Here is a 26900-nt window from a genome sequence, read left to right on the forward strand (position 1 = left end):
TAACATGCATAAACAAAGATCAATAGTTGTTCTTGCAGATGTAGGCAGGCCAGATGGGATGAAGCAGAGAGGATGGGCATTATAAGAAATATATAAGAAACAATGATGACTAATATCTCTAAACATCCAGTACAAAAGGTACATAGTCAGTCATATTTATAAGAACAGTAAGAAAAAAACTATAACAAAAAAATAATGTAGGGTGAGCACAACGTTCTTAGCCAGCAACAGCAGGTTAAGAATAATATTAAGAGAAAAAACAACATGTGAAAACAATTTTTTCTTTATTGAGTTAAATTATACATTTACAAAATCAAGAGCACTAGGCTACCAATAATTTAAAAAAGTATATTTTTTTACATATTATTAGATTATATTTTTTACTCTAATCAACAATCCTCATTGATATTTTTACGAATTAAATGTCATGAATGAAGTAGTAAATGACTAGAAGAAACCTCTGGTTTATAAATTAATGCAAATAATCTCAAAACCAGCCGATAACAACTCACTTTCACAAAATCCAACCTTAAACAAAGCAAATTAAAAAAAAAAAAAGATTCAAAAAGATTATTACTTAAGAAACAATGTACAATTTGACTAACCTAAAAATTACACAAAAAGTTCAGTGAAAAACATTTTTAACCTTATGCAAAAAAAAAGGGTCATCAGTCAGGATTTCATTCAGTAAGCTTGGATGACCCCCAAATTTCATGTTAAGGATGATTACCAATGGACATGATATGGAACAAAGACTACAACCCAGATTAAACAACAGACTTTTGCAGGCTGTTCTGAAACCAAAGAAAATAAGATGACATAACATGACCATGAGGCATATATTTTTTTTTAATTTGCAAGGTTTGTACTGTGTAATGTTTGTACAGAGAATTTCTCATTTTTGTCAAATTTTGTTAATTTTTTCTTTCTATGTTCAGTCACATCATTAATTGCATCAGAAAAACAAAGATATTTTAGAATAGCCTGGAAACGATTTCTGGGCATTGTTCTTCCAAAAATAGGAAGATCATATAGAGGCGATTGAGATCAGTAATGTTGAATGGATAGAAAATGCAAATTACCCATAAGTATATATAAACCTAAAAACTTTTTCAATTCTTCTAAATTAATAGGATACCATGTTTTTCATAATGCCATGTCGTGATACAGGCATTCCTAGAATGACCTTAGCACGTTTATTTATCCAACAATTTTACTCATAAGGTCGTCATCAAATAAATTGGCAAATATTTCACTTGGCCAGTAAAATTATGAATTGGAGGGGTATTAGTTGTACCGGTCCAGAAGTTTTGTCTATTTTGTCCATCTTCATGAATACTTTGTACAATATACTGGACATTGGGATTATTGACAATGGAATCATTTTCTTCACTATCATAAACAGACCCAACATTGGGATCACTTGTCAAAGGACTATTTGGGTCTAATCCCATGGCAAAATCAACTCTTTGTGCATTGTTGTGATCAATATTATTAATTCTTACCTCGCTGTCAGTCTCTTCATCAGAATCAGAAGGAAGTTCATACTCCCTTTCACCATCTGAACTAAACAAAGAACTTTCATTTATTACATGCTCAATTTCAAAACTTAATAACTTTCCTTTCCTATTACGTTCCATAATTAGTAGCATCGTATAATATTCACGTAATAAAACACAATGGTACAAACCAGGAGCAGTATAAAATGCCGAATAGCACAGGCAAAACAAGCTTTCAATCAGAAATATAATTTGCTTACATCAAAAATTAATTTAAACGTAAGGAAAACATTTTTGAAAGTATATGTTTGGAGGGTAGCTTTGCATGCAAGTGAAACTTGGATCATCGGGATAAAATGTGGATATACCATTTCGAGCCCAAATCCAAACGATAAAGTCTTGAGTGGAAACATCCAGATTTGCCCACCAAAAAAATTCAAAACTCATGCATGAACCAGTAAAGTGATGATGGTCTTCTGGGACTCACAAGGCCTAATTTTTATGACTATTTAGAAGAACAATGTACCATGAACAGTGAGTACTATTCTAACATGCATCAACAGAAAGCGAGACCTGCGTTAAGGTGTAAATGTCTGGGCACCTCTCACAAGGTGTGATTCGCTTGCATGACAACCTGTACCCTTACATCATTCAGAGAATGGGAGAAATGTTCGAGAAGTTGGGTTGGAAGGTGTTGCCACATCCTCCTTACTCCCAAACCTCGCCCCCTCCAATTTTCATTTGTTCAGCTCGCTCAAAGGCTTTTTACATAGCAAGAAGTTCAACAATAACGAAGCGGTACACGAATGGTTCAAACAGCAAGATAGAGCCTTCTCCACTGCAGGAATCAGAAAACTCACAGAAAAGGGGGACAAGTGCCTAAATGTTGGTGGAAACTATATTGAAAAGTAGCTTAAGTTTCATTGTCATTGAATAAATCGTTTTTCTCTACATCAATTTGTCCCTTGTACAACATTCAACTCTTCCACATTCTAATTCTAATTCTAATGAGTAAAAAGTTCCTTTTTTATTGAAAAACAAGAACCCAGTGATCTTATCTTTTAATTATTATTAACAAGCTTTATCGATAACTGATTGGAATTAACAAACTTTACCAATAAAGTAACCTTAAAAACACTTTTCACTATAAAATCATTTAAGTGTAGAAGAAAATAAATTTAAAAAACTGAAAAGAATCTTTAGTTGAAGAATGTTTAGTTGAGATGTTAAAAAAACTTACATAAGCCTGTATTCAAAATGTATTTGTGCCATTAAGGATCCTAACTTAGCAATAACTCCACCATCTTTACTGACAAATGCACCTTGCGTGGCGCTGCGAGCCATCACAACATATCTATCCACAGGATCTCCATGACCCCTTGCAATAGATCTTATAGTGTTTATATTCCTGCAACAAAAATTTTTTTTTTTTTTTAAACTGAAATGCCTGAATGTATGAACAAAATATATGAATGAAAGTAAGCTTGAATAAAATATAAATTAACTGCAAGTAAAAAAAAAAAATTTGTGCAATATTTATTTGTTCTCATTCTATATTGATAAAAAATTACCCCTTATGGTAATTAGCCAATACAATGTAAGATTATTTAAGTATTTTAGAAAACTTACCTGAGATTACACATTTTGAACATTTTTTTCCAATAATTAAATGGATGTAAAACAATGAGATCATAATACTGCTAAACAGAGAATATTTCCCTGTTGTAGTTTTTCATAAAGAATTGTACTTAAAATTAATGGCTCAAATTTAAAATTAAATAATACTGAAAATTTGTATATATATATATATATATATATATAGTTATAATGAGAAATCTCTTTATTGTGACAACTAAGGGATTTGTAATATTATATAATTTATTATCTAGCATAAAAACACAAAAAAGAAGTTGTAAAAAAAGACCTGACGCAATGTGGGGGTAAGTAAATTTACTTTCATTTCAACTGAAAAATTTCATACACATACACACCGAGAGGACAATCTTTTTATTTATCTGATCTACTACCAGTATAGTTTTTTTTACATTCTGAAAACTGAAATTGATATTGCTAGAAGGAAACTTTCCAAGTTAAACTTAACAGTATCTTAAAATCAGAAAAAACAGAACTTTTAAAGTAGGAAAAAAATTCTGGTAATAGTGTAAGTAAAGTAAAAGCTCAAAAGTAGTTTCAAAGGTAGAAAAAAAATTATAATTAAAACATTTAAGGAATTTATAAGGTAAACCATTTAACTTGTATTACATTCACTAGAATATTCATAAAATGGAACTTGAAATCAGATAGCAGCACACTACATGTGTTGACAGGGTATGTTTTGGCAGATTCATAAAATTAACATCAAATCAAATGTATCTACATAGATCAGTGTTTCTCAATCTGTGGGGTGGGCAAAAGCATATCACAGAAAAAATTATTAAAATAATGTATTAATTTACTGAGAGGAAAGCAAAATAAAATGCATTCTGATACAATAAATATCAAAATACACATTTACAATGATATAATACTCTTATAAATACGACTGCACAATGTATTTAATAATTAACCTATCAATACTAAATTAAAAACAAGTTTAATAAAATTGTCAGCGACTCCCTTGGGCCTGTCTTGAAGAGCAAAGTTTTTTGAAGGTTTAATATTACAAATAGGCATTCTTGAGTTCTTTTTCTATATCTAACTGAGATCTAATTATATTTTGTCTTCAAAGCAGCCACCACAGAAAATTCGGTTTCGCAAAGGTAGGTTGTTGAAAATTGTAATTGTAGTATACGAAGTGCTCTTGTTTTCAGTACAGAAAACTCATCATCCACTCCTGCCAAAAATTCAAAGGGCGATTTATTACTAAACTGTCTTTTGATTTAGCCATTTGGTGTGAAGTCTATGAAGAAGATTTCTTCTTCGGCAGTTGAAAGCCCTTTGGGAGTATTTTGAAATGGATCCCTAACCCACTCGTAACTTGCTACAAAGTTTTTGTCGGTTAAAAGTTTAAAAAGAAAACACTTTTTAAAATTCTTTGCCTGCATGGCTGAATGATTTTCAATGGTTACAAAAAACAACTTTCACATGTTGTTCTTCTGCCTTGTAAGTTTTAACACATTCATCCACACTTGCAAACATTTCTAGGTATTTTGCTTTAAATTTCTGCTCCACAATTTCAATTTTCTAGAAAAAGGATTAACTTTATCTCTCATATCCAACATACGTGTATTTGCTCCTTGGAGTTAAAGATTCAAGGTATTTAATTTCTCGAACATGTCGACCAAGTAGCTCAATTCCATCATAAATAAACCATCTGTAAACATCTCGGCTTCCGACTGGTTTTCCTCTTCTACCAAAATGGCGATTTCATCTCTTAATTCAGAAAGACATAGCAAAAATTTCTGTAATAACCATCTTGCCTCACAATAAAGTAGTAATGCTGAATGTACTGCATCCATGTCTTTACAAAGTAGAGAAAAGGAGAAAAGATTCTTGATTTTAAGGGTCTAATTTTTATATAATTTACTATGGTTACAACTTCCCAAAAAGCTGATGGTGTACATCTTCAGCTATCTCACAAAATTACTTCCAAACATACTTTCTATAATCAACTAGTTTCAATTGCAGCTGGCAAAATAAGCTCTTCACCAATGGCATGAGGGTTTTTACATCTGGCAATTTTATATGAAACTTTGTAAGAGGCAAATAAAGCTTTTTCATTCGCAGACAAAAGTTTTTTTAAAAATGATGTTTGCTTTTTATATGATTTTAATTTTAATTCGAAGAATTCTTTGGATTTGTTAATGTACACACTATGAAGAGTTTCCAAATGTCATTTATGTTTATTAGGTTTCATGCTGTTTGCTGCCAAATTGTTCGAGCAACTGATACACAGGAGCCTTTTTTCTTAATTTATTACAGTACTGGTAAACCCAAAATTTAAGAATTCTTGAGAATATTTTCTTGATTGTATTTTCGGAACCACACTCATTTGTGCACTTCTTGATGTTTCACTATCGTCAATGCTTGTTTACACCCGCTTAAAAATTTATCCATGATTCTGTATATTCATGGATATTTTCATATTCATGAATATTTAATACTGTAAAATGCAATTAACAGGCATGTTGTTACAACATACACATTCATGATAGATTCGATAGTGACAGAAGGATCAACTCAACTAAGACTGGCTGGAATTGAACAAGGTGCAGCATTCATACACATTTGCGCTGACGATCATGCAGACATTCCAGAATGTTCAAGACAAATCGAAACTTCTCACGAAGCCATGAGAATCTCCGATATGGTGGATAAAAACAGAGAGCAATAGAGAGGCATCAATTCTGGTTTTGTCAATCCAGTGGATCAGTGTTGCCAAATATCAATAAATTTACTTATGCTTGGTAATTTGTAAGGTTTGTAATTAAGGACGTAGTGTAACTTTAGGATTAAAATACGCAAAATACATTATTATTGTATACATTGTTAATGTATGAGAGGGGGGGGCGCGATGAAAATGATTGAAAATTGGGTCCCAAATACTGAAAAGGTTGAGAAACGCCGATATAGATATTTTCAAAATCTTAAATCTTACCGAGAAATGCTTATGAAAAGTATATATGAAAAAACATTAAACAAAGAGTAAATAAATTCATTGTACTCTTAAATAAAACAACATCAAAACCAATAAAAAATTATCAGATACAAATAAAAAAAGGGTAAAACTCTAACTTCACATTGTCAGTAGAATGCCAATGCAAAGTTAGTCACCACAAATACTTCAGAGTAAGTCATAAGACATTTCAGGTGTTGTGGACCATAATGTTAGAAGAGAATGCAGTCTACTGCCTTATCCCAGACATTTTATACAACGTTTTTGGAAAGTTGCTGTGCAGTATTCTTTAAAATTATGGGGTGCATTCTATGCTTTCAGCGTTAGGTTGATTGCCGTGCGGGTTTGTTGGGCGTTGCTCAGTAATAAACCAAGATATCAGTTGTTGAGTTGCGACTGAATGTACTTCATTTCATTTATCAGAGTCAACAGTTGAGAGAAACACATTTTTTTTGTTGAACACATCTTTCGAAAGGTGACACATATATTGATTTAGTGAAGCAGCCGTTTTCTGAAGAGTTTACAAAAACTCCTGTTCCTCACCACAATGCAGTTCAAACTCTTATAGAAAAATTTCAGTCAACAGGCTCTGTTGAATGCTGATTGAAGTGGAAGACTACCTAAATTTAACCAAAAGAATTCGCTTGATATTTAGATGTAATGGCCGGAAGTCCATCAAAGTCAATTCGTTAAGTTACCATAGCAGCAAGATATCAGACTTACTTGCTACTGCACATAAAGCTGTAAGAAAAGAATTGAAACCTACAGATCATGTCAAAAAACTAAATTGTTGTGTCAATGGTTTAAACATTTTATAGACCAAAATTCCATAGGTATCCTCAAGATTACATTTTTTTTACAGATGAAGCATGGTTTCATCTGGGAGGGTATATTAATTCACAAAATACAAGGCTGTGGTTGACTACTAACCCCCATAAATTACACGAAGTGAAAATTGGAGTCTGGGTCGGTGTGAGTAGAATGCACATTACAGATACAATCTTTTTTTAAAAATACAGTTAATAGTGATTGTTATTGCTGTTTTAACAAACTTCATTAGCCAGTTAACAGAAGTGGAAATCAATCACGACTGGTTCCAAGAAGATGACGTCACAGCGCACACAGCTAATAGGTCAATGACTTTTACAAAATGTCTTTGGTGAACAAATCATTTTGAGGGGTTTGTGGCCTGCACAATTGATTGTCTGATCTGACTCCCCCCAGATTACTTTCTATAGGATGAAGTGAAACAAGCAATGTATCGCAACAGAATAAGCACAACTGACAAACTAAAAACCGCAATAACTGCATATATACAAGACATTCCAGTATATCAACCGGTTAAAGTGTTGAAAACAAATTGAAATATGTGCAGGGTTGTATTGATGTTGTCATTTTCAACACCTTTTATAAACTAATCCAGTTACTGTAATATCAGTTTCTATAAAAATACAAAGTAATAATTTAAAAAATTTTGTCATTACATTTCAATAATTCCAGTGCACAGCAACTTTCCAAACACCTGTATTATTCCTTCAAAGAAGAATCTATGACTGGCACAATTTTAAATGAACAAAAATGATTATTCACAACCTATACATTAGAAATTTAGAATTTTCTGGAATTGTAGGTACTTTATCACCAATTTTGGTGTGCTGATTTTCCATTTTCATTATACAATAGAAATTTTTTTTCAATACCTGAATTTCAAATAAATCTATATTATTTTATTTGATAAAAAATAAGATAATCTTTGAAAAAAATCATCCCTAGTTATTATTTTAAAAACTTTCACATTCACTGAAGAATTATAAACCCATCCACCAATAAATATATTATTAGTAAATAACATTTAATCATTTATTTGAAGTAAACATTAGTAATAAGAAACTCTGAAGAGAAATATGACATATATTTAACAACAATGAGAAGACTGATGAATAGTGAAAAATATTTGTGAAAAAAGTAACATAGAGAAAATGTGAAAATAATAACAAGATATTACAAAGATATGTAATTAAGAAAGATGTCAATAAATTACATGTACAAAAAATAGGAAGAGTAAATTAACAAGAAACAAAATGATGATCTATACAGGCTAATGAATAAGACAGATTAAACGTAACGATTATAGTAATTTAGTCTGTAGTTAATGAATTTCACTTGGATATGTTAAAACCTTTAACATATGGTTTTTTTTTTTAACGGATGTTAAGGTGATCCAAACAAGTAGTATTAATAGTTGGTTTTTGTTAAGGATTGTGATTATTTTGTTGTAATCTAGTATTATAATCAAATCAGTGAATATAAATAATCTACTGAATATTTTTATTCCTATTCAATAAATAAGTTAATATGCTCTAAATATAATAAACTTAGATATAAAAAGGAAACTGGAAAGAACAACAAAATGAAGACCATTAAGGTGATCAGTTTATTATAATTTCTTAAAAAATTACTTATGTAAACACGGCTTCTATTTACACCATAAACAAAACATCTATTGTCAGTCAAACCTTTTAGTGAATTCCACTCTACAACATGGTGAAAAATAATAATTTATTAGTGAAAAGTTAAAAATTTCCCACATCTATACCGGTAACATAGTTAATACAATGTAAATGGAATCTAACTTGAAATTAATTTTTTAGGTATAACAAAACTGATCAATGCATAACAAAAACTTTAAACAATAATAAATAATTACTATATTAAAACAGTCGTACAATAAAAACAGATTTATTGTACATTGTAATGTGTAATCATCACTGTAAGTCCTGATGATTTGAATAATATCTTTATGATAAAAGAGCTTTAACACAATTATCATTATGTATTCTACATAAAAGTGTTTGATAAGAAAGTACAACAAGCGGCAGTTAGTAAAGCCTTCCTCTAACTTCACTAGTTATATAACATTTTCATCAAATAATATTATGAGGAAAATTCAGATTTAAATTATGCAGAAAATGAAACAAATGCTGAAATTTTACACATAATTAACCTAATTTTAACCTAACATTATTCAGTAAATATTGATAAACACCTACGGTAGATATTACTTTATCTACCACTTGGGTAGTACATTACCTTTAATAGGTTCATTTCTAAATAAAATCACTTAATCATTTTTACTAATCAATTTCAATTGAATCATGCACATTCAAATAAATAATTAATTAATAAGACTGTACAATATATACAGAAATAATTAAAATCACAGAGCACCAACCATGACAGTAGATTAATTAAAAATGTAGAAAGGCCATAAATACATTAAAAACATTGAGAAGACAACCACCAATAAACCATACTTGAAGAAATTATTTAGCCACGATGCATTCTTGAAATTAACTTGAGCGTATTTTTACATACCGAATCACAAAAATAAGATAAGTGGGCATTCTCTTAAGTACAGACGTAACATGATCGAAATGATTTTGAGCTGCTTTTGACAAGTACATAAGCTCTTCACGTGTTAACTTGACGTTTAGTTGCCAACGATTACTCCTCAATGGACTCTGAGTTAAAAGCTCAGCCATCATCTGATAGTCTGCATACCATATCACACATCATACAGAACACAATTCACATTTTATAAAAGAAGTATATGTTCACAAACTTACAATTTTTCAAATTAATGGTAATTTTAAAATATCAGGTATTAATGTAATAGGCAATCTACCAGTTCAGTTAGTTCTTAGATGGTGCCTATCTCACGCTATATTGAAAGAAGAAAATAAATAAATAAAACCATAAAGTTTGGTTAGATTACATTTATAATTCTAATTTATTTATTTTCTTATTTCAATTTAGTGTTTCAGGAGCGCCATCTAAGTACTATGCAACTAACTACAGCAGCAGATTGCCTACTACATTAATATCAAATATCATTTACAATTTAAACTTTCAACTAATAATATACATCCAGGATAATGAAAATCATACTTTCACAATAATAGCAAAATTCTTTTTTCTTTCACCTTCTAAGAATTTTTATACATATCATCTTTGATGGATGTTAATACACAATTACAATTATCAGTGTTTGATAAGAAAGTACAATAAGCGGCAGTTAGAAAAGCCTTCCTCTAACTTCACTAATTACATAACATTTTCATCAATTAATATTATGAGGAAAATTCATATTTAAATTATGCAGAAAATGAAACAAATACTGAAATTTTATACACTATCTATATCCTAGAAAATATATATTAAATTGTTGTAATCAGCATGCAGTGTTGGTTGATTCATTTGACAGGCATGGGATTATTAATAAGTATACAACACATTATTATTAAATTATTAAATATACAGTGTTAAAAAAAGATGCAACCTTATGGAAGAATGTTTCCTTCTTTTATTGAAGGTTTAATCGAGGAAAAATGACTTACACAATGCAGCAGAGAATATTCATTCTCTCCCAATACATTAAACGTCACGTTATGCCCAGACCCAGAATGCCTTTACAGAAAAGTATAGTGTGAATGCACCATACAAGTCCATCAAGCAGTGTATAACAAGTTCCAAGAAGCACGGAATGTGGCAGATACAGTCAAAGGTGGTTGACCGAAAGTGCTAACACCAGAAACGTTGATCGACATGCAAGCTGCATATTCTGTTAGTCCCAAAAAATCTGTACAACGCCTATCTAGCTATTCTCTCTATCAGTAGTACCCACACAACATTTCACAAGCATTTAAAGATGTATCCATACAGAATTTGTGTTGTTCAAGAATTGTTACTTGCAGACACTGGAAAACATGTAGCTTTCTCTCAGCGGTTCTTGTAACACAGATGAGGAAGAATTTGATCGGTTTTCACACATTTGAAAATTCATGCATTTAGTGTATGGAAAATCTATATCAGCTGCATGAGTCTCCTCTGAACAAACAAAAAGTGGCTGTTTGGTATGCACTTTCATATAGGCAAATCTTTATAACACACTTTCATTGCACAGTGAACAGTGGGACACTACATACAGATGTTGCAACAATTTTTAAATACTATACCTGCAGACTGGCTAGAGTACATGTGGTTTCAGTAGGACAATGCTACAACTCATACAGCCAACAACACCATAACTTTCTAGGATCAGTGTTTCCATGGACAAGTAATTTTGAAGGGGTTGTGGCCACCTAGGTCTTCTGATTTATCCCCTCTGACTTTTTCTTGTGGGGATACCTTAAGGATACCGCTTACAAAATTCATCCTCACGCGTTCCCTAACTGCAGAGCAAACTCAAACGATATATTGCTGCAATACCTCAACAAACATTACAACATGTGTTTAAGAACATGCAATATCACATACAATTATGTGAATCACATAATGGAGGCCACACTTTTAACAACTACTATAACTTACACATTTTCCCATAAGGTTCCATCATTTTTTGTGCATGTTAGATTTCAAAAATGTCATTCCAATAATAATGAATTATCGCAAAACCAGATACATTTACAAATGGTTTATTCACTATTGACACATTATGAAAAAGATGGTAATGTGTTTTTGCAATTTATTGTCACTACTTGTGAAATCAAGGTACATAATTTAACTCCAGAAACCAGGGCATATGAAAATGGTGACATATCGCAAAAAATAAATAAATAAAGATATAAAGTGGTGTTTTACACATTAATTTCTTTACAGAACAGACTATAGATGCAGAGTATAAGTCCAATTTACTGAATGGCCTAGTTAAAACATCCATCTGAAACAAGCATTATAAAAAACTAACATTCTATCTATTTCTTCTAACAATTCAAAGTCTTCACTGAACTCTTCTCTCCCCTTAATCCTATAGCAAGGACCACACTTCTGACTAACATGTATTTCCTACACTTAACATAATTTCCAGGAGGCATTAAGTTATGTTCCACTAAAGAAATCACTGAAGTTATTTAATCTTTTATAAGGATTATAAAACTAATTAAATATTGCAATTTTTTTATAATGATTAAGCTTTTATTAGTTTTACCCTTTTTCTAAAAGTGCTTGTAATACAGAATGCGACTATAATAGGCACTCAAAAACCTTTTAATATTATTATGGTTTTGGGCATAGTGTACAAGTACTTAACATGAGGTGGATGACATTAAGTGAAAAGATGCAAAGATAACAAGCTAATTACAATACAAGCTATATTAGGATGATCAAAAATCAAGTAGACGCTTTTGATGATTTATAAAAAAAATGTTAAACTTTTACATGCAAAGACAGTAAACCAATTGATTTTATAGTAGATGTTTTTAGGCTAGTAAAATTGCTGTAATTTATATCAACACTGATTATTGTGCCACACATCAAGCCCCGCAAAATGGTCACTACTCGCATGGAGAAAGCTTTTTGTTCTCAAATTAGCCAAAACAAACTCTGTTACTATTGTACAGTATGAAGTATGGTATGCCAATAATTTATCTATGACTAGATAAAGCAATTAGGAAACTCAGGATATCTGTATAAAAAGAAAAGTTCTAGAAGACCTACTTATGTTTGCACTGTATACCGATAGTCCAAGAAAACTAAAAAAACTAATTGAGCAAATTAAGAATTACAAATTCCATAACTGACTGTGTGGATATGTTATTAATAAGTGTACATTTATTCACGTCTTATAAACTACAGTCAGCACAAAGTTTAAATGATGACAATAAAGGCTTAAGAAAAGGTTTCTGTACGGACATGCAGAAAATTTGACAAAGAAGATTGTTTCTTTCATCACTATGGAGAACAGAGAACCCTAGAGCAACATTGCAACTTTATGCAAACTGTCTAAAGTGAACGTGTATTGTGCTATTTCCTCTGAAAAGGTGTTAAGATTATTTTTTTTCTGTCATAAACATAATAACTAAAGGAATTTATCAACATGTTAAGTGAACAACTAATGCCTCAACTTGAAGAAAGACACTGAGAACTTCAATCTTGTATAAGATGGAGCTCCACTACACTGGAAAATAGAAGTTCAAAATCATCTGTTTGGATTAGTTGTGCAAATAGATATTCAAAATCATCTGTTTGGATTAGCTGTGCAAGTGATGAAAATACAGTGTTGAAACATTGGGATTTAATGGGATTGATAAATTTTTGTGGGGATTTATATAACTCAAAGTTTCTGTCCCTTCCCTTCTTGTTGATGTTGACGTAAATGACTAACAACACATCATTCATGTTGCTGATATTGTTTGGAATTATTTGGGTTAAATTACTGATTTATGTTATATCATCTCATTGTGCACACATAGATCAATAATACTTACAAACTTTCCTCTAAAACCATCTCCACTTAAAAAATGAATTTTTTACAAATATAGAAAGTGTTTATTTCATTTTTCAATTTTAATCACCAAGTGTAAAATATAAGAATGTTAGAGGGTTCTAATAAAACAGATGTAATGCTGACATAAAGTACAATCCAGATTGTAACATTTTTTTAAACATATCAGTTATATATTAGTTATCAGTTAACCTCTTGCTGGTCATCGGTTACATTGATAAAAATTGCCCTTGATGAAGTATTTCATCATCACCTTTTTTGTTAAAAAGTGCCTTTGATGAAATATTCATTTTCGCATATTGTCCAGTTTTATTCTGTTTTTAGACAAGTTATTTCAATGAGCATGGGTATGCTTAGTTCCCTAGTTTGTTGTGGTTGCATGGAGAAGCGTTAATGTATGAAGTTTGTTTTGTATCATTGCTCTTAGCTGTTTCCAGCCTATGCCTAGCGCCTACGATACTTGTTTACATTTTTATTGAAGTTCATTTATTGATGCAAGTGTCCATTTCATTTTTTAGCTTGTTTTTATTACTTATTTATGTTTAAGGATTATGTTTATTTACATTTAAGGAGTGCCCAGTGCACAGCCTTAATGGTAAGCACTGGTGTTTTTAAAACAACCTCCTACGAGGCTACCACTGTATTGGGAAAGGCTCTCCCAATCGATTTAGTGGTGAATGTTCAGGTAGCCATGTGGAGGTTGGAAGGCTGAGGTATTTGGGATACGGTTTCGAGCCAGGCCAGTATACCAGAGCAGAACGGTGATCACAATGCACCGGATCTAAATTTTGTTCAGTTGCCCATCTCCCGCCTGTGGAAGAGGCTGCAGAGCCTCATGGAAGCATGGCAGCTGGATTGGGACACCATAACGAAGGGAAGATCCTTGTATAAATTTATACAGGCTCTAGGGGGATGGTATGCCTCGAGCTTGTTTTTAAGGGCATCGGGTGCCCGGGTGCTCACCAACCATGTTAATTTAAACCAATATCTGTTTCAGTTCCACCTTGCAGCTGATAATAAGTTGTGCGTCTGCACGGAGGTCCAGTCAACTGAACATCTGATGATTGACTGCCCTGCTCTTGGGAGGGGGCCAGAGACTGGGCCAACCTGGAACTTAACGGTCATGGGGAAAATTGGCCACTCACAAACAGTGAGTCAATGTGGAGAACCGCATTGTCGGACCATGTGGAAGTTCCTTGATGCGGTTGCTATGTTCAACTGACATCAGTAGTTTACCCAAGGGAAAAATTTATGTTTAATAAAAGTATATTTATGTTTTTTTTTTTTATGTTGGAACAACTATTTAATATATTTTCACTTCTTTACTTATTGGTGTTCGGATTAGTGGAGTGATTGCAACACAAAATAATAGTAGTGTTATTGTTTGTTATAACCTAACTTTCATTATTATCTTGTGTACTATAAAAATAAACTTTTATTTATTATTAGTGGTAGACTTATAAAGAAACTTTTGAGTGTTATCTAATCTAATGTGTTAGTAGTAAAATGTGTTGTATAAACTATTTTAATAAACCTTCAGTCCTCATCATCATGTTGAGTAAGTAGTACATATATTTTATTTTTACATTTAAGATAGTAAAAGTATCTAAATAACATCTTAAAATATATCAATTCCTTCTAATTAAACACAAAGAACATAAATATTTGAAAAAGGGCATAATGACAAAGGTTTTGGTGAAAATTTATGGGCATAATAACAAGGTTTTCTATTAAAAAAAAGAACCTTTAAGGAGTTAATTTAGTGTCTGAAGAAGTAGATTAGATGATATTTTTAGGTAATTAATACGCAATGTGGTGACACACAATGCATTTACTTCTTGCAACAAAATCATTTTCGAAACAGCCAGCATTATTATGGTCATTTCAGAGACTTATACATTGTTATTAGTTTTCAGTAATTCAATGTAAGATACAGTAATTGCAGTGGAAGATACAACTACTTTATAAGTCTATAACAATGTTTTTAATACTTCAACAAGCTATCTCCTAATAATACTGTTCTTTTGATTAACCTGCATTTCTTCAATTTTTTCATTGTAGAACTACCAGAATGTTCACTATTCTTGTCATTTCCATAATCATTCCTAACATGTTAGTAACAATAATGAATGCCCACACAAAATAATTCTTTATTAATAAAGTCAATATAACTTGCTACAGATTTATCTGAACGACTAGCTAATTTTTAGAATAACTTTGCACAAATCCACTGCCTCTTGTTTTTTTATTTTTATTTGGAAATAGAACAAGTGCCTAATCAACAAGTTGAAAAAATAATCAGTCATGGAAAAAATACAAACAACACATGGTAGAAATAATGGAAATGAATAAGCAAACAAATATGTACATAATATTTCACTGTACTTCACTGTTTACAAAAATAAGAAAGTAGTTTTGATCACACATTGTAAAACATGATTTCCATGGTTATTACATCATATCTTTATATCATTAAATCAAATAAAAAGTTTTTAAATGCTATACAGAAACAAATTGTACATTTTTATCCCAAATTACATCTATTGATAAGAACGTCTACAATAGTCTGCATATTCACAAGTGATCTTTTTCACTAACCTGTCCTACATATAAGTATAATATTAGGCATTACAAGAATAAACATTTTGAATACTTCATTACCCATTACTTTAGAACTATAGTAAATCATGGATAAATTAAACCCATAATACTATAACTATAGATAAAGGATTTGTGTACTGCATTTACAACACTCAATATTTATATAACTAAACAAACTTACATAACATTTCTGTTTTTAATATACTTTTTCTACTTCCATATTGTTAAAATGTTCTTCTGACAGTCTCTGATTTATCCAGGTTTTCATCAATTTTGTCCCAGTGAACTGGTACTATTTTAAAGCCAAAAACAGAAATACTTTTTTTGTGGAGAGTATAAAATTATGTTTGATAATACATGAAGTACATTAACTATAAATAGTCATGTACTTCTTTAATGTTACAATAAAAGATAAAGAACCATCATTTATTAATTAGGAAAATTACACTGACTTAATCCATTAGATATCCTCTAGTCATCAGATATATAATGCTGCAGGCAAATTTCTTTTAATGAGTATACTTGTAGGTTATTACATCCATAGAACACCAGGCAAGGATGTATTATAGATTAGAACCATATAACAGAATAGTGACCAAGGAGGGAGCAATATCAAGGAACCATTTAGCTTTAAAATAGAGCTTATTCAGCCTGGCCTTAAACTAATAATTTTCCACAAGGGAGGACAAGCACTTAACCGACCATCCATGCTAATCTGACACAAAGGAAAATTAAATGAATGAAATGAAACATTAAAAAAAATTCAAACCCAATAACTAGAGTATGTTAATATCACAAACAATAGAGCTACTGGAATAAATGACTGGAGACTGTAAAAATGAGGATGAACAAAGGAAACAAAATTCTACCTAATCTATGATAATCATTATATTTCTTTTGCTACATTACGAAATATAATAGGGCTGTTAAAATTAATTATAATAGGATATTAAATAAAAAATTTGTATAATAAAAATATTATAAATTAATGTTGTATTATTACATAGAGCTTTAAAAACAAATAAATTTCAATAGTACCTAGTTACAAGCATTAGTTTGCTTGGTATTGCTCTGAAAACCACTAACATCCTTTCATGAATATCCACCATATTCTGATGTAACATTTCTTTTTCTTTTTTTGGAAGTGCCTGCATAGCACGAGCAGGACCTCTTTTGGCGAAAAACAGCTTGAATGCATCAGGGCCTTTCTGTTTAGGATCAGGAATGTATCGCTGAACGAGTGCAATGCAAAACAGACGATAATCAGATTCTGGAAAACATCCATTTCCCCAATTACCGAAGTGTATGATTTCCCTCTAACAGTGGAAATTTTTCTTTTTTATTTCACAAACAAAAATTAATATAGTAAAAAAATACTATTTCATTTAAAAAGTTCAAAAGATATTTTTAATGAAACCATAAAGACAATAATACTTATAAAAAAATATCAATTTAATAAATAAAAATTGTAAAAAAAGAAATTTTTTATCAAAAAAAAAGTTACTAAAAAAGCGGAATTATACAAATAAATCTCTAAAAATGTTTATTTAATCTGAAATAAGATAAATATCAATAATAGTAAAAATCTGTAACAAATTTACAAAAAAATAATTAATAAAATCTCACCTTAAAAAAAAGTTACATTCACATATATGAATGAGGAAACAGAAGCAGAATACACATTTAAGTTAATATATAAACAACACTAAAAATGTTAAGATGGATAGAAGCAGACTACATGATAAAAGAACTTTGCGAGAACGTTGTGAATGCTACGTTCACAATTACTTTCATAAAGGATAAGTTCTGATAAAATAACTAAGCACAAAACAAAATATACATTTAAACAAAGCCACTTATATCAACATTCCATATGTAATAAAGTTTTCATGATATATATACAGCTTCAATCCATACAATTCAAAAACACTGGCATACCTCGTCAAAAATAACTTGAAAAACATTTCACATTCTAGAAAAATCAATAAATTAAAAAAACAGAATATGTAACACAAATAACTCTACAATGCACATGTATGTGTATGTGTAGTGTTCACAAGCATGTATATGGAGTTCACATACAATTCCAGAACATCTATCAGTCAGTTGTGTTTAAATTTTATCTGGCAGAGTATAAGCAAGGCAAAACAATGTAGCTTTTATTAATAGACAATATTATAGTATGTACGTGGATAATTGAAAAAACTGACAATAAAGTTGTAGGACTTTCCCATCACACCACTACTTATAAATAAAATATAATTAACGCATTAATGACATATTGAAAAAAGCTTCTATTTCAACAACTTTAAATATTAAAATTGTTTTTAGTGCCCTTGAAAATGTATAAACTGATACCACACACGACTATGTTTGTTATTTTTTGTGCGAGCCCCAAAACGGGAGTCAAAGTTCAATTTTATAAAAAATATTTTTTTAAAGCAGTTTTGATAACAATAAAAATGGGAAAGAAGAAAAATGCATGGCTTTTGGTTGGGTCCAGCTGCTTTGTAAGGTGTGAGGCTCTCAAATTAGTAAAGATTAATTTATATGTGTAATTAGATGACAATAAAAGAAACCACATTGAAACATCCATCATACTGATCGATCACAACAAAGCTTCAAAGTTTAGAGCCTTTTTTTTGGAATGAGTGTGATTTTCAAAATTTTTTTTTCAAATATTGTTATATTTTAATCATTACACAAATATACCTAAAAATATATGACCTTAATTAGGAAAAATCTCAAGATACGGAGGGTGACCTTGCTCTACAGCCTCATCCCCTTGACTTTTTAAGTTAAAAATTTAATGTCATCAATGCCCCATATATAGAAGCAATCCGACAAAGTTTAATCAAAACTGGGCCAGTAAAATATAAAGTGATTTACATGCCAACACACGTACATACATCTGGTTTAACATCTGGAAAATTTCCAGATGGTTTTTTTTAGGTTCCTTAGGTCTTAAAAAATCAAGCTCTGGGGAAAACCACATATGCTCACATCGAACCGATTACATTACTTTCCCTTCTTGAGCTGCAGTGCTATCTAGACAGGAAAGTAAAAATTGATAAACTGCATTGTATCTCATCTATTTGCAGCAATTATTCAAAATATTAACAACATATTACATCACAATTACTATCACATAATCTGAAATTATAATTTTTATTATCCCTATACAAATCCATTTTTTCCCTAGTTCAAATTTTAATTCCCAATTCTACCAATATAATTTAAAAGGCAAACTTTCAATCCTAGTGCAATGGATGTATAAAGATCAACAATAAACTGATCTGAAATATAAAATGTACTTTAATAGTAAACCAAATATTTTTCAATAAAATAACAATTAAAACACTCCAAAATATCTACATGAAGTAAACTTTGCCACCAGACTGAATTAGAGTCCACTAACAAATAGTAACAAATTTCATTCACGATATAATCACTTAAACAGATTCAACCAATCTTTGTTTTCACAAGCTTAAGTAAATAAGCAATTCTTTAAGTACTCCTATATACTTAAATAACTTTATAATACTTTATAATAAACTTTAAATAATCCTATAAACATATTTTTTTTTACGTAGAAGCAGATAAGAAGAAACATATAAAGGGGGGAAAAAATAACATGTTAAAATTAAGAAAGAAAAATCAAGTTTTTTTCAACAGCATGACTTTATTACGGCAGGAACAACACTGCTATGAAAGTAATAGACTTAGTGATGCTAAAACATGGCTTACATGTTTTATTATCTACTGATATTATTCTATACTAAAGTACATATTCAAATTGTTTTGATACATTATTCTTTCAATAACTTTAAATAAACGTAAAGAATATGGAAAATTTTTCCCAAATTTATTTTCAACTAGCAATCTAACAATCACAAACGAACAGAAAAATTTACTACTAAATAATGGAATTAAAATAAGAGAACTAAGAAAAAGCCTACATCAAAATATTAAATAAGTATGCTTACAGTTCTACACTTATTAAGTTCAATAATTATCAAGAAAGGACAGTCACAAATTTTCCAGTGCCTAGCAAAACTGACCATTCAAAATCATTCACTGTTAATATGAAATTGTATGTTTGGCAATCAGAGAATAACCTGACTAAAACATTAAAAAATTATGAATTAAAAAAAGTATAGAAAATATTTCTCACTGTTAAAAAAATTCAATTAATAAATATGCTTCATACATTTTATATATAATAATATTTAAAGTATATTACGCAGAAAGATGACAAAAAAGAATACTTACCGGCTACTCCAAGTTCTAAAGAATACTTCTTCATATCGCAATGATTGTTCAATATAATTGACTTCCAAAGGGAACATAAAGATTTACGTACATTAGCAGGAACAGTTTCATAAAGACCATGATCAAGTATTATAAGCTGTGCCTTATTATATTTATCTTTACGAACCAGAACTGCAAAACATAAAAGTAAAAATATACAATTCATTAAAAAAAAAAACCAAATAATTATTTTCTGTCTCCTAACTACTTTAAAATTCTTAAAGAACATCATCTATGACTATGAAGGGAGGCAATCAGATACCAACATATTTTCGCGGAGCGCTAATCAAGCATGGATCATTGTGATGGGAGAAGGTTAAACAATTTACTTATAACAGGTGGCCAACCATTTATCCATCTTGTCTATGTGACGCACAGCTCACATCACATTCCTGGTAACATACCGGTAACAATTTTGAGTTGGACATAACTGATCTAAATACAGGAATCCAACTGTGATGCAATATTATTATAAACTTACAACTTACAAGATTATTAACTTAGCTTCACTCAGGTATTGTTTTTAATCATGTAGGCTGCAGAATCTGTTATGACATTTCAAAAGTTACATCTTACATATAACTACATGGAAAAAATTTTTTGTTAAAATCATATTAAACCTTATTCTTTTTAGGGACTACTGTTATAGATCAACTTATTAAAAGAAAATCTTTAGGAATTATGGTAAATTAGATATAAAAGTACAATTTCTTTCAACTTTTTTTCTTAAAAGTACAATTTCAGTGTTCTAACACAACTTTTTTAAAAGATGTTATAAAAAATAAGTGGTTATTTGCAGTTATACAGTTTAATTAGAAAGTTTTGCAAGATTCTTCAGGTTTATGGTTAAGCAAAGTAATTATTTAGATAGGGAGTTACATGTAATTTTAACAGTTACACGATAATTAACAGATTTACTAGTTTCATTTCTATTGTAAATTCTATTAAATAAACCACCTAGTATGGAATATTAAGATAATATACTAGGTGGTTTATTTACACATGCATGTGTGTACACACATATACACACACACACATTCATAAAACTGCAGCTATAAATTTAATCTAATTACCCATAACATATCTGAAATATGTATATTAAATTATTACTAACCATTTCCTGCATGAGGATCAGCATGAACAAAACCAGTATGAAATATTTGTTCAGCAAACGTACGAAATAATTTTAAATCAATATCAGCAAGTGAAAATCCATTTTTCAATAATTCATCTTTGTCATTTATTTTAATTCCATTTACAAATTCTGTTGTTAGAATTCTCTGTAACAAAAAAAGTTATTTCATTTGCTTTAAAATAGTTTAGCATATAAGGAGACTTTAATTATCCCTTATAGCAAGAAACACGGTGCAAACATTGGTTTGTTTACTAAATATGCTCACATTTTTATTTTGAATGAAGCACTTCTTGGCAAAATGCAACAAATTAGCAAACACATTAGTACGCTAAATTGTATTGTATATTATAAACAGTATGTTGTTTACATTAACATTTACTATAATTATTTTTTTTACGTTTTGTTAAAAAAAAACACTATTGTAAACAAAAGATTTTTTTTGAAATTTTCTAAAAATAAATAACTATAGAATAAATGTTAATGTAAATAATTTTACTGTTAATAGTACACAATACAATTTATTATACAGTCGTTAGTTGAATTTTTTGTCATTATTTTGCTTCATTTTGTTTTCTTTGGTATTGTAATGTTTTTATTATTTAATAAAAATTATTTAGACCGATATAAAATGAAAGGAACTGCTCCAGCATTTGCTTGGATGCATCAGGAGAAACCATGATAAAATCTTCGTAAGAACAGCAGCATAAAATACTTAATCCTCCCTATATTATAAAATGGTAAGAAAAATGCTGGAAACGCAAAATCTACAATAATTCAAGACCTAATAGATCTACTGGAACGGGCAATGGCTTAAAACACTTGGATAATCAAGTCACACCTAATGAGGTCTCACCCAAAATTTTTCTGTAACTCTGAATCAAAATATATATGAATATTGGTTCTCCCTATATTATGACATTGTAAAAAAATGCTTAAATGCTGGCTGTGAAGCGGCAAAAAGGCACAGCCCCCTAGTGCTATATTAGTAACATTACATTAAGAAGAAATTAATAGAATTAGCAATATTTAACAATTTGTTCTTTTTTCTTTACATTTATTTATGACATCCTTGGAATGGTTCACGTCTATCAGACGAGTAAGCAATATTTTACTCTAAAAATTGGATGTGTCCACAGACTTCTTTTTAATGAATAACTGTAAATTTAGGATAAATATGAGTCAAGATTATTGACCTTAAACAATAATCTATTCTGTGTGTATATAAATTGTTTGCATTGTAGTCAAGTTTTCGAGAACTTATAAATATTAAATTAATAAGCAATTTACATACATGAATTGTTAGGTTTGTTATTAACTATAATTTGTTTCATGAAAGCAAGCAGCAAACCAAAACAGTATGATGATTCTAATTTAATCTAATTTAGGTCCAACTGAGAAAAAAACACATCTCTTTACTTTTAATATAAAAATGAAGTAAAAAAAAATCTCTTTCCGCACGCCAGAAGGTGGAGATAGATTTCACTAGTGCTAAGTACGGGATAAAAAAGATTTCCACATTAAAGTTAAAAAAAACTTAAAATTTACTCAATATAACAATGGTTGCATGTGAAAAAAGTTTCACATGTTCTGCATACAAGCTCCATCTTCTTACAATTCCAGCAATATTTTGGTCATCCTTACCTAAAGGGTTGGTCATATCAAAAATTGTTTCCAACAAAATTTTTAGGTAATGTTTACAGGACTAAGGACCGCTTTAAACCGATTTGATACAGTGCCTACTAAGGGAGGTATGAAGTTTTTTATCTTCGAAACCCCATTTTTTCCACTCCTGAGCCAATGGTTGGCGATATCAAAAAACTTTACTTATATAAGTTTTAGGCCCTTATCCAAAGATAGTAGGAACTTTAAACGAATAAATATTTTACTTAATAAGAAAATTATAGTGATATTTTTCGAAAAAGACCTCCCCCCATTTCCACCCCCATGGTCTGATTTTACCCATTAATGAACTTGACTGAAATTTTGGATTGTTATATTTTATATATCAATTTGAAAGTGACTGGTGCAAAATTACGGAGTTATCATGTTTACAAGAAAGCAAAATATATTTATAGACATATAATAAAAACTTTTAATCTTTTTAACTTTTATAACTACATATTTTTATATGTTTACAATTTTAAGTTTTAAATTTTTAATGTGTGATTTTTAAAAAGAATATGTTTTATTAACTGATGCTGAGGGAAACCTTTGAAAGCTCTTTTATATAACAAGCAGAAGGTAAGATGCATTTTTGAATTCTGTACTCTTGGTGGTAAACTTTTTATACTTTGGTCTTTGATATATATAAATGTATATATAAACTTTTGAACTGATGGTGGTTTTGGGATCTCAGGGATATGAAGCATGAAGATATATCAAAATTTTCTGGAAGTCGAACCGTGGTACCCATCACAATAGGTAGCTTTCTCGTGAAATCTACTAACTTGTAATATGAAAATAAGAAAATTTGATAAAATGATATATTTATCTTAAAAATAAGAATTTAAAAAACTACATTACCGCTATATTAAAATTTCAACAAGTACAACAGAAAAAAGTATTTGCTACCTCAATGTATTTCTTCAAAACCCAATAAGCTGTTGTCTGTTGAACTGTTGTCACAAATTTATCACAATACCTTCAATAATATTTTCACACAAACAGTTGGCTTCCGGTGCTTTTTTCTTCTTTGACATGTTGAAGACAATTTTTCCAAACATTAGCATCTTCTCTATTAACACCTTTTATCAATAAATTTTTTACTTCACTTAAATGTTGTGCTATTACTCCCAATGTAACCTTTGACTTGTCCCCTTTTCAATTTAATCAGGTGAAAATTGTAATGGTATGGAGGAAGACGCAACGCAACACAATTTTTTTGTTTTGATATTTCATCTACTTTATAATGAAAATATTTTTGTTTAACTGATTTTACTAATCTTATAAGTTCTACTTTTGACAAGTCTTTGGTATGCATAATCTTTTTCTATTTTAACCCTTATGAAATTTCCAATTTTAAGGTGGAACAGTTTGGAATTTTTTTTAGTTTTCAGGCAATGGTACAGTGCATTATCCATTACTGTGAAAGATCATTTAACAACAATGTTAACAATTTTTTTTAAACCACTGCATAAAATTATCACTATTCATTTCACTGTGATACTCTTAGGAAGATCTGGATTCAAATAACCATAAACCACTGTTCAAAAACCCATTTTCACTTCCTACGTGCATTAATATTAATCATTTACCTTTTCTAGCCGGAGTTTTCACTTCAGTTGTGAAAAACTTTCATAAAAGCGTCTTTTGTAAAGTTTATTTTTTTATCCACGCATACATGTCTCACATTAACCTAAGTTTCATCTAGATAATAAACTGCCTTCGCAAAATCGCTTAATTTCTCTTAAATATTCCCTATACCAAGAAATAATATCTTCATGTTCAATTATTAAAGAATTATTTTTTCTGGAAACGAAAATGCATTGATTTTAAAACATGATGTAATGTACTTCTAGAAATATTTGACAGTTCAGAATCAGTATTCATGGCATTTAATAATTTGTTCAAGATAGGAAGCTTGTTATTGAAATAAACTGAATGAACTCTTTTTCTAATAGTGGTTTTAGTAAAATCATCCAATTTTTCAATCGTTTTCACATGCATTTGAGTTTTTTTACGGCTAACATGTTTACTTAATTTAATGTTTTGTGTTTCTTTATTATATTAAAAATTGTTCTTTTGCTAACACCTATTGCACTACTTGCTTTCCAGACAATGTCTCTGACTGCAGTTTTAGGATTATCTTGTTTTAAGGTTATATACACGTTGCTGATTATTTCTTTTTTTTTTGGAACTACTTAAGGATTTTCCCGGTTTATGTTTCACAACAGAATCACTCATTGTTAAAACCCGAATGGCACAAAAACACAGGGTAAATTAAAAATTAACCCTCTGAACTCTTTTGTCAAATACAGTTCAGCACTGTAATTTACCAGTACTGCTCCTTTGTAGAGTAAAACTTGACAATAAAATTTACATGTAACATTCCTTTGTTGAGTATGGCTCGACATTTTTAAACTAACCGCCGCTACGCACAGATTCAAAAATGAACTGATCTGTTTGCAAGATCATAAAACCCATGTATTATAGACATTCAATATTGACAGAATCGAAAATAGATTGTTTTACACTTAATTACACTCTTGATGTGAGGTTGTGTATTCCGCGAGTCAACATGGCACCTACCAGTCATTCTAGTAGGTTTTCAATTGATTCTAACATTGAAAATGAGTTCAATGATAATAGTAATGAAGATCCTGATTATAATTTTGAAGACAGTCATCAAGAAAATGCTATTTTGGACAATTGTAGTGAAAATGAAGGTAGTGATGATGAAGTAGGTGAACTCCAGGTAAGCCTTTCTTTTTCTGTTTAGCCTCCCGAACCACCATACGGTATTACTTCAGAGGATGAATGAGGATGATGTGCATGAATGTAAATGAAGTGTAGTCTTGTACAGTCTCAGGTCAACCATTCCTGAGATGTGAAGTTAATCGAAACCCGTCCACCAAAAGAAGATTGGTATCCATGATCTAGTATTCAAATCTGTATAAAACATATAAAAGTAATTATCTCTACCAGGATTTGAACCTTAGAATCCTTGACTTTGAAATCAGCTGATCTGCGATGACAAGTTCACCACTAGACCAACCCGGTGCAGTCCCAAGGTAGGCCTACTCCTAACATTCATGCTGTTTTTTCAGTCATTGTGAAATCTGTCAAATGACTTTAATTTTTCCAAATTTACCATAATAATTTTCCAAAATTATCATAATTAACATGTTGTAGTACTATTTTTTGATTAAATGAAGATTTTTGTAAAAAAAGTTAATGTTATTGATATAAGCAATTTTATCATATACATAAACCAACCATAAATTTAATTAATAGCTGACAGGGAAATAAGTGATCAAAAAATTGGAGACCCAATGACACTTGATTTCATATTTGGACGGAAATGGATTAATGAAAATAAATGTTATAAAAATTAACTATAAAACTGTATCATACTGTATGGAGTAACAGGATAACACAGATTGAAAAACTTTCTTTCACTTAACTGAATAATGATGTGAAGCATTACAAATGATATAGAAACACCAATAATAGACTCAATAAAATTTTTAATTACTGATCATCAGCATGCCATGACACATACATAAGTGACAGTTTACAGTACATAATTATATGCATTAAACAATAACTGTGCTTGCATGTGAAAGTAACAGAATGAGTCAGCCTAAACTACTGAGATGTAACTTATACAGCCTGGGAAATTTAAAAATTCCATGTATTTTTTTTAATCAAACCTTGTGTATTTTTTATATGAATAATTATGAACAGATAGTATATTTTGTGAGTAACTAAATATTATGAACATTGTTTTAGGTAAAT

General features: G+C 30.1%; 1 protein-coding gene across 19 annotated transcripts in view; it reads right to left on the bottom strand.

The window, feature by feature from the left end:
• Positions 1-267: 267 nt before the first annotated feature.
• Positions 268-26900, bottom strand: part of LOC142329377 (putative aarF domain-containing protein kinase 5) — a 314333-nt gene continuing 287700 nt past the window's right edge. For 18 of the 19 annotated variants that reach the window (XM_075373933.1, XM_075373932.1, XM_075373930.1 and 15 more), the window contains 5 exons: positions 21423-21588; positions 20270-20440; positions 17036-17267; positions 2740-2907; positions 268-528 (listed from right to left, as the gene is read on the bottom strand). In XM_075373933.1, coding sequence (XP_075230048.1) covers positions 426-528; positions 2740-2907; positions 17036-17267; positions 20270-20440; positions 21423-21588 — 840 coding nt within the window. In that variant the 3' untranslated portion in view covers positions 268-425. Of the gene's footprint in view, positions 529-2739; positions 2908-9489; positions 9668-17035; positions 17268-20269; positions 20441-21422; positions 21589-26900 lie in introns of all 19 variants that reach the window. The other variant, XM_075373934.1, reaches the window with a different exon arrangement.

This window comes from Lycorma delicatula, chromosome 8 (assembly GCF_047948215.1).
Source record: "Lycorma delicatula isolate Av1 chromosome 8, ASM4794821v1, whole genome shotgun sequence".
In the NCBI taxonomy this organism is placed as follows: Eukaryota; Metazoa; Arthropoda; class Insecta; order Hemiptera; family Fulgoridae; genus Lycorma; species Lycorma delicatula.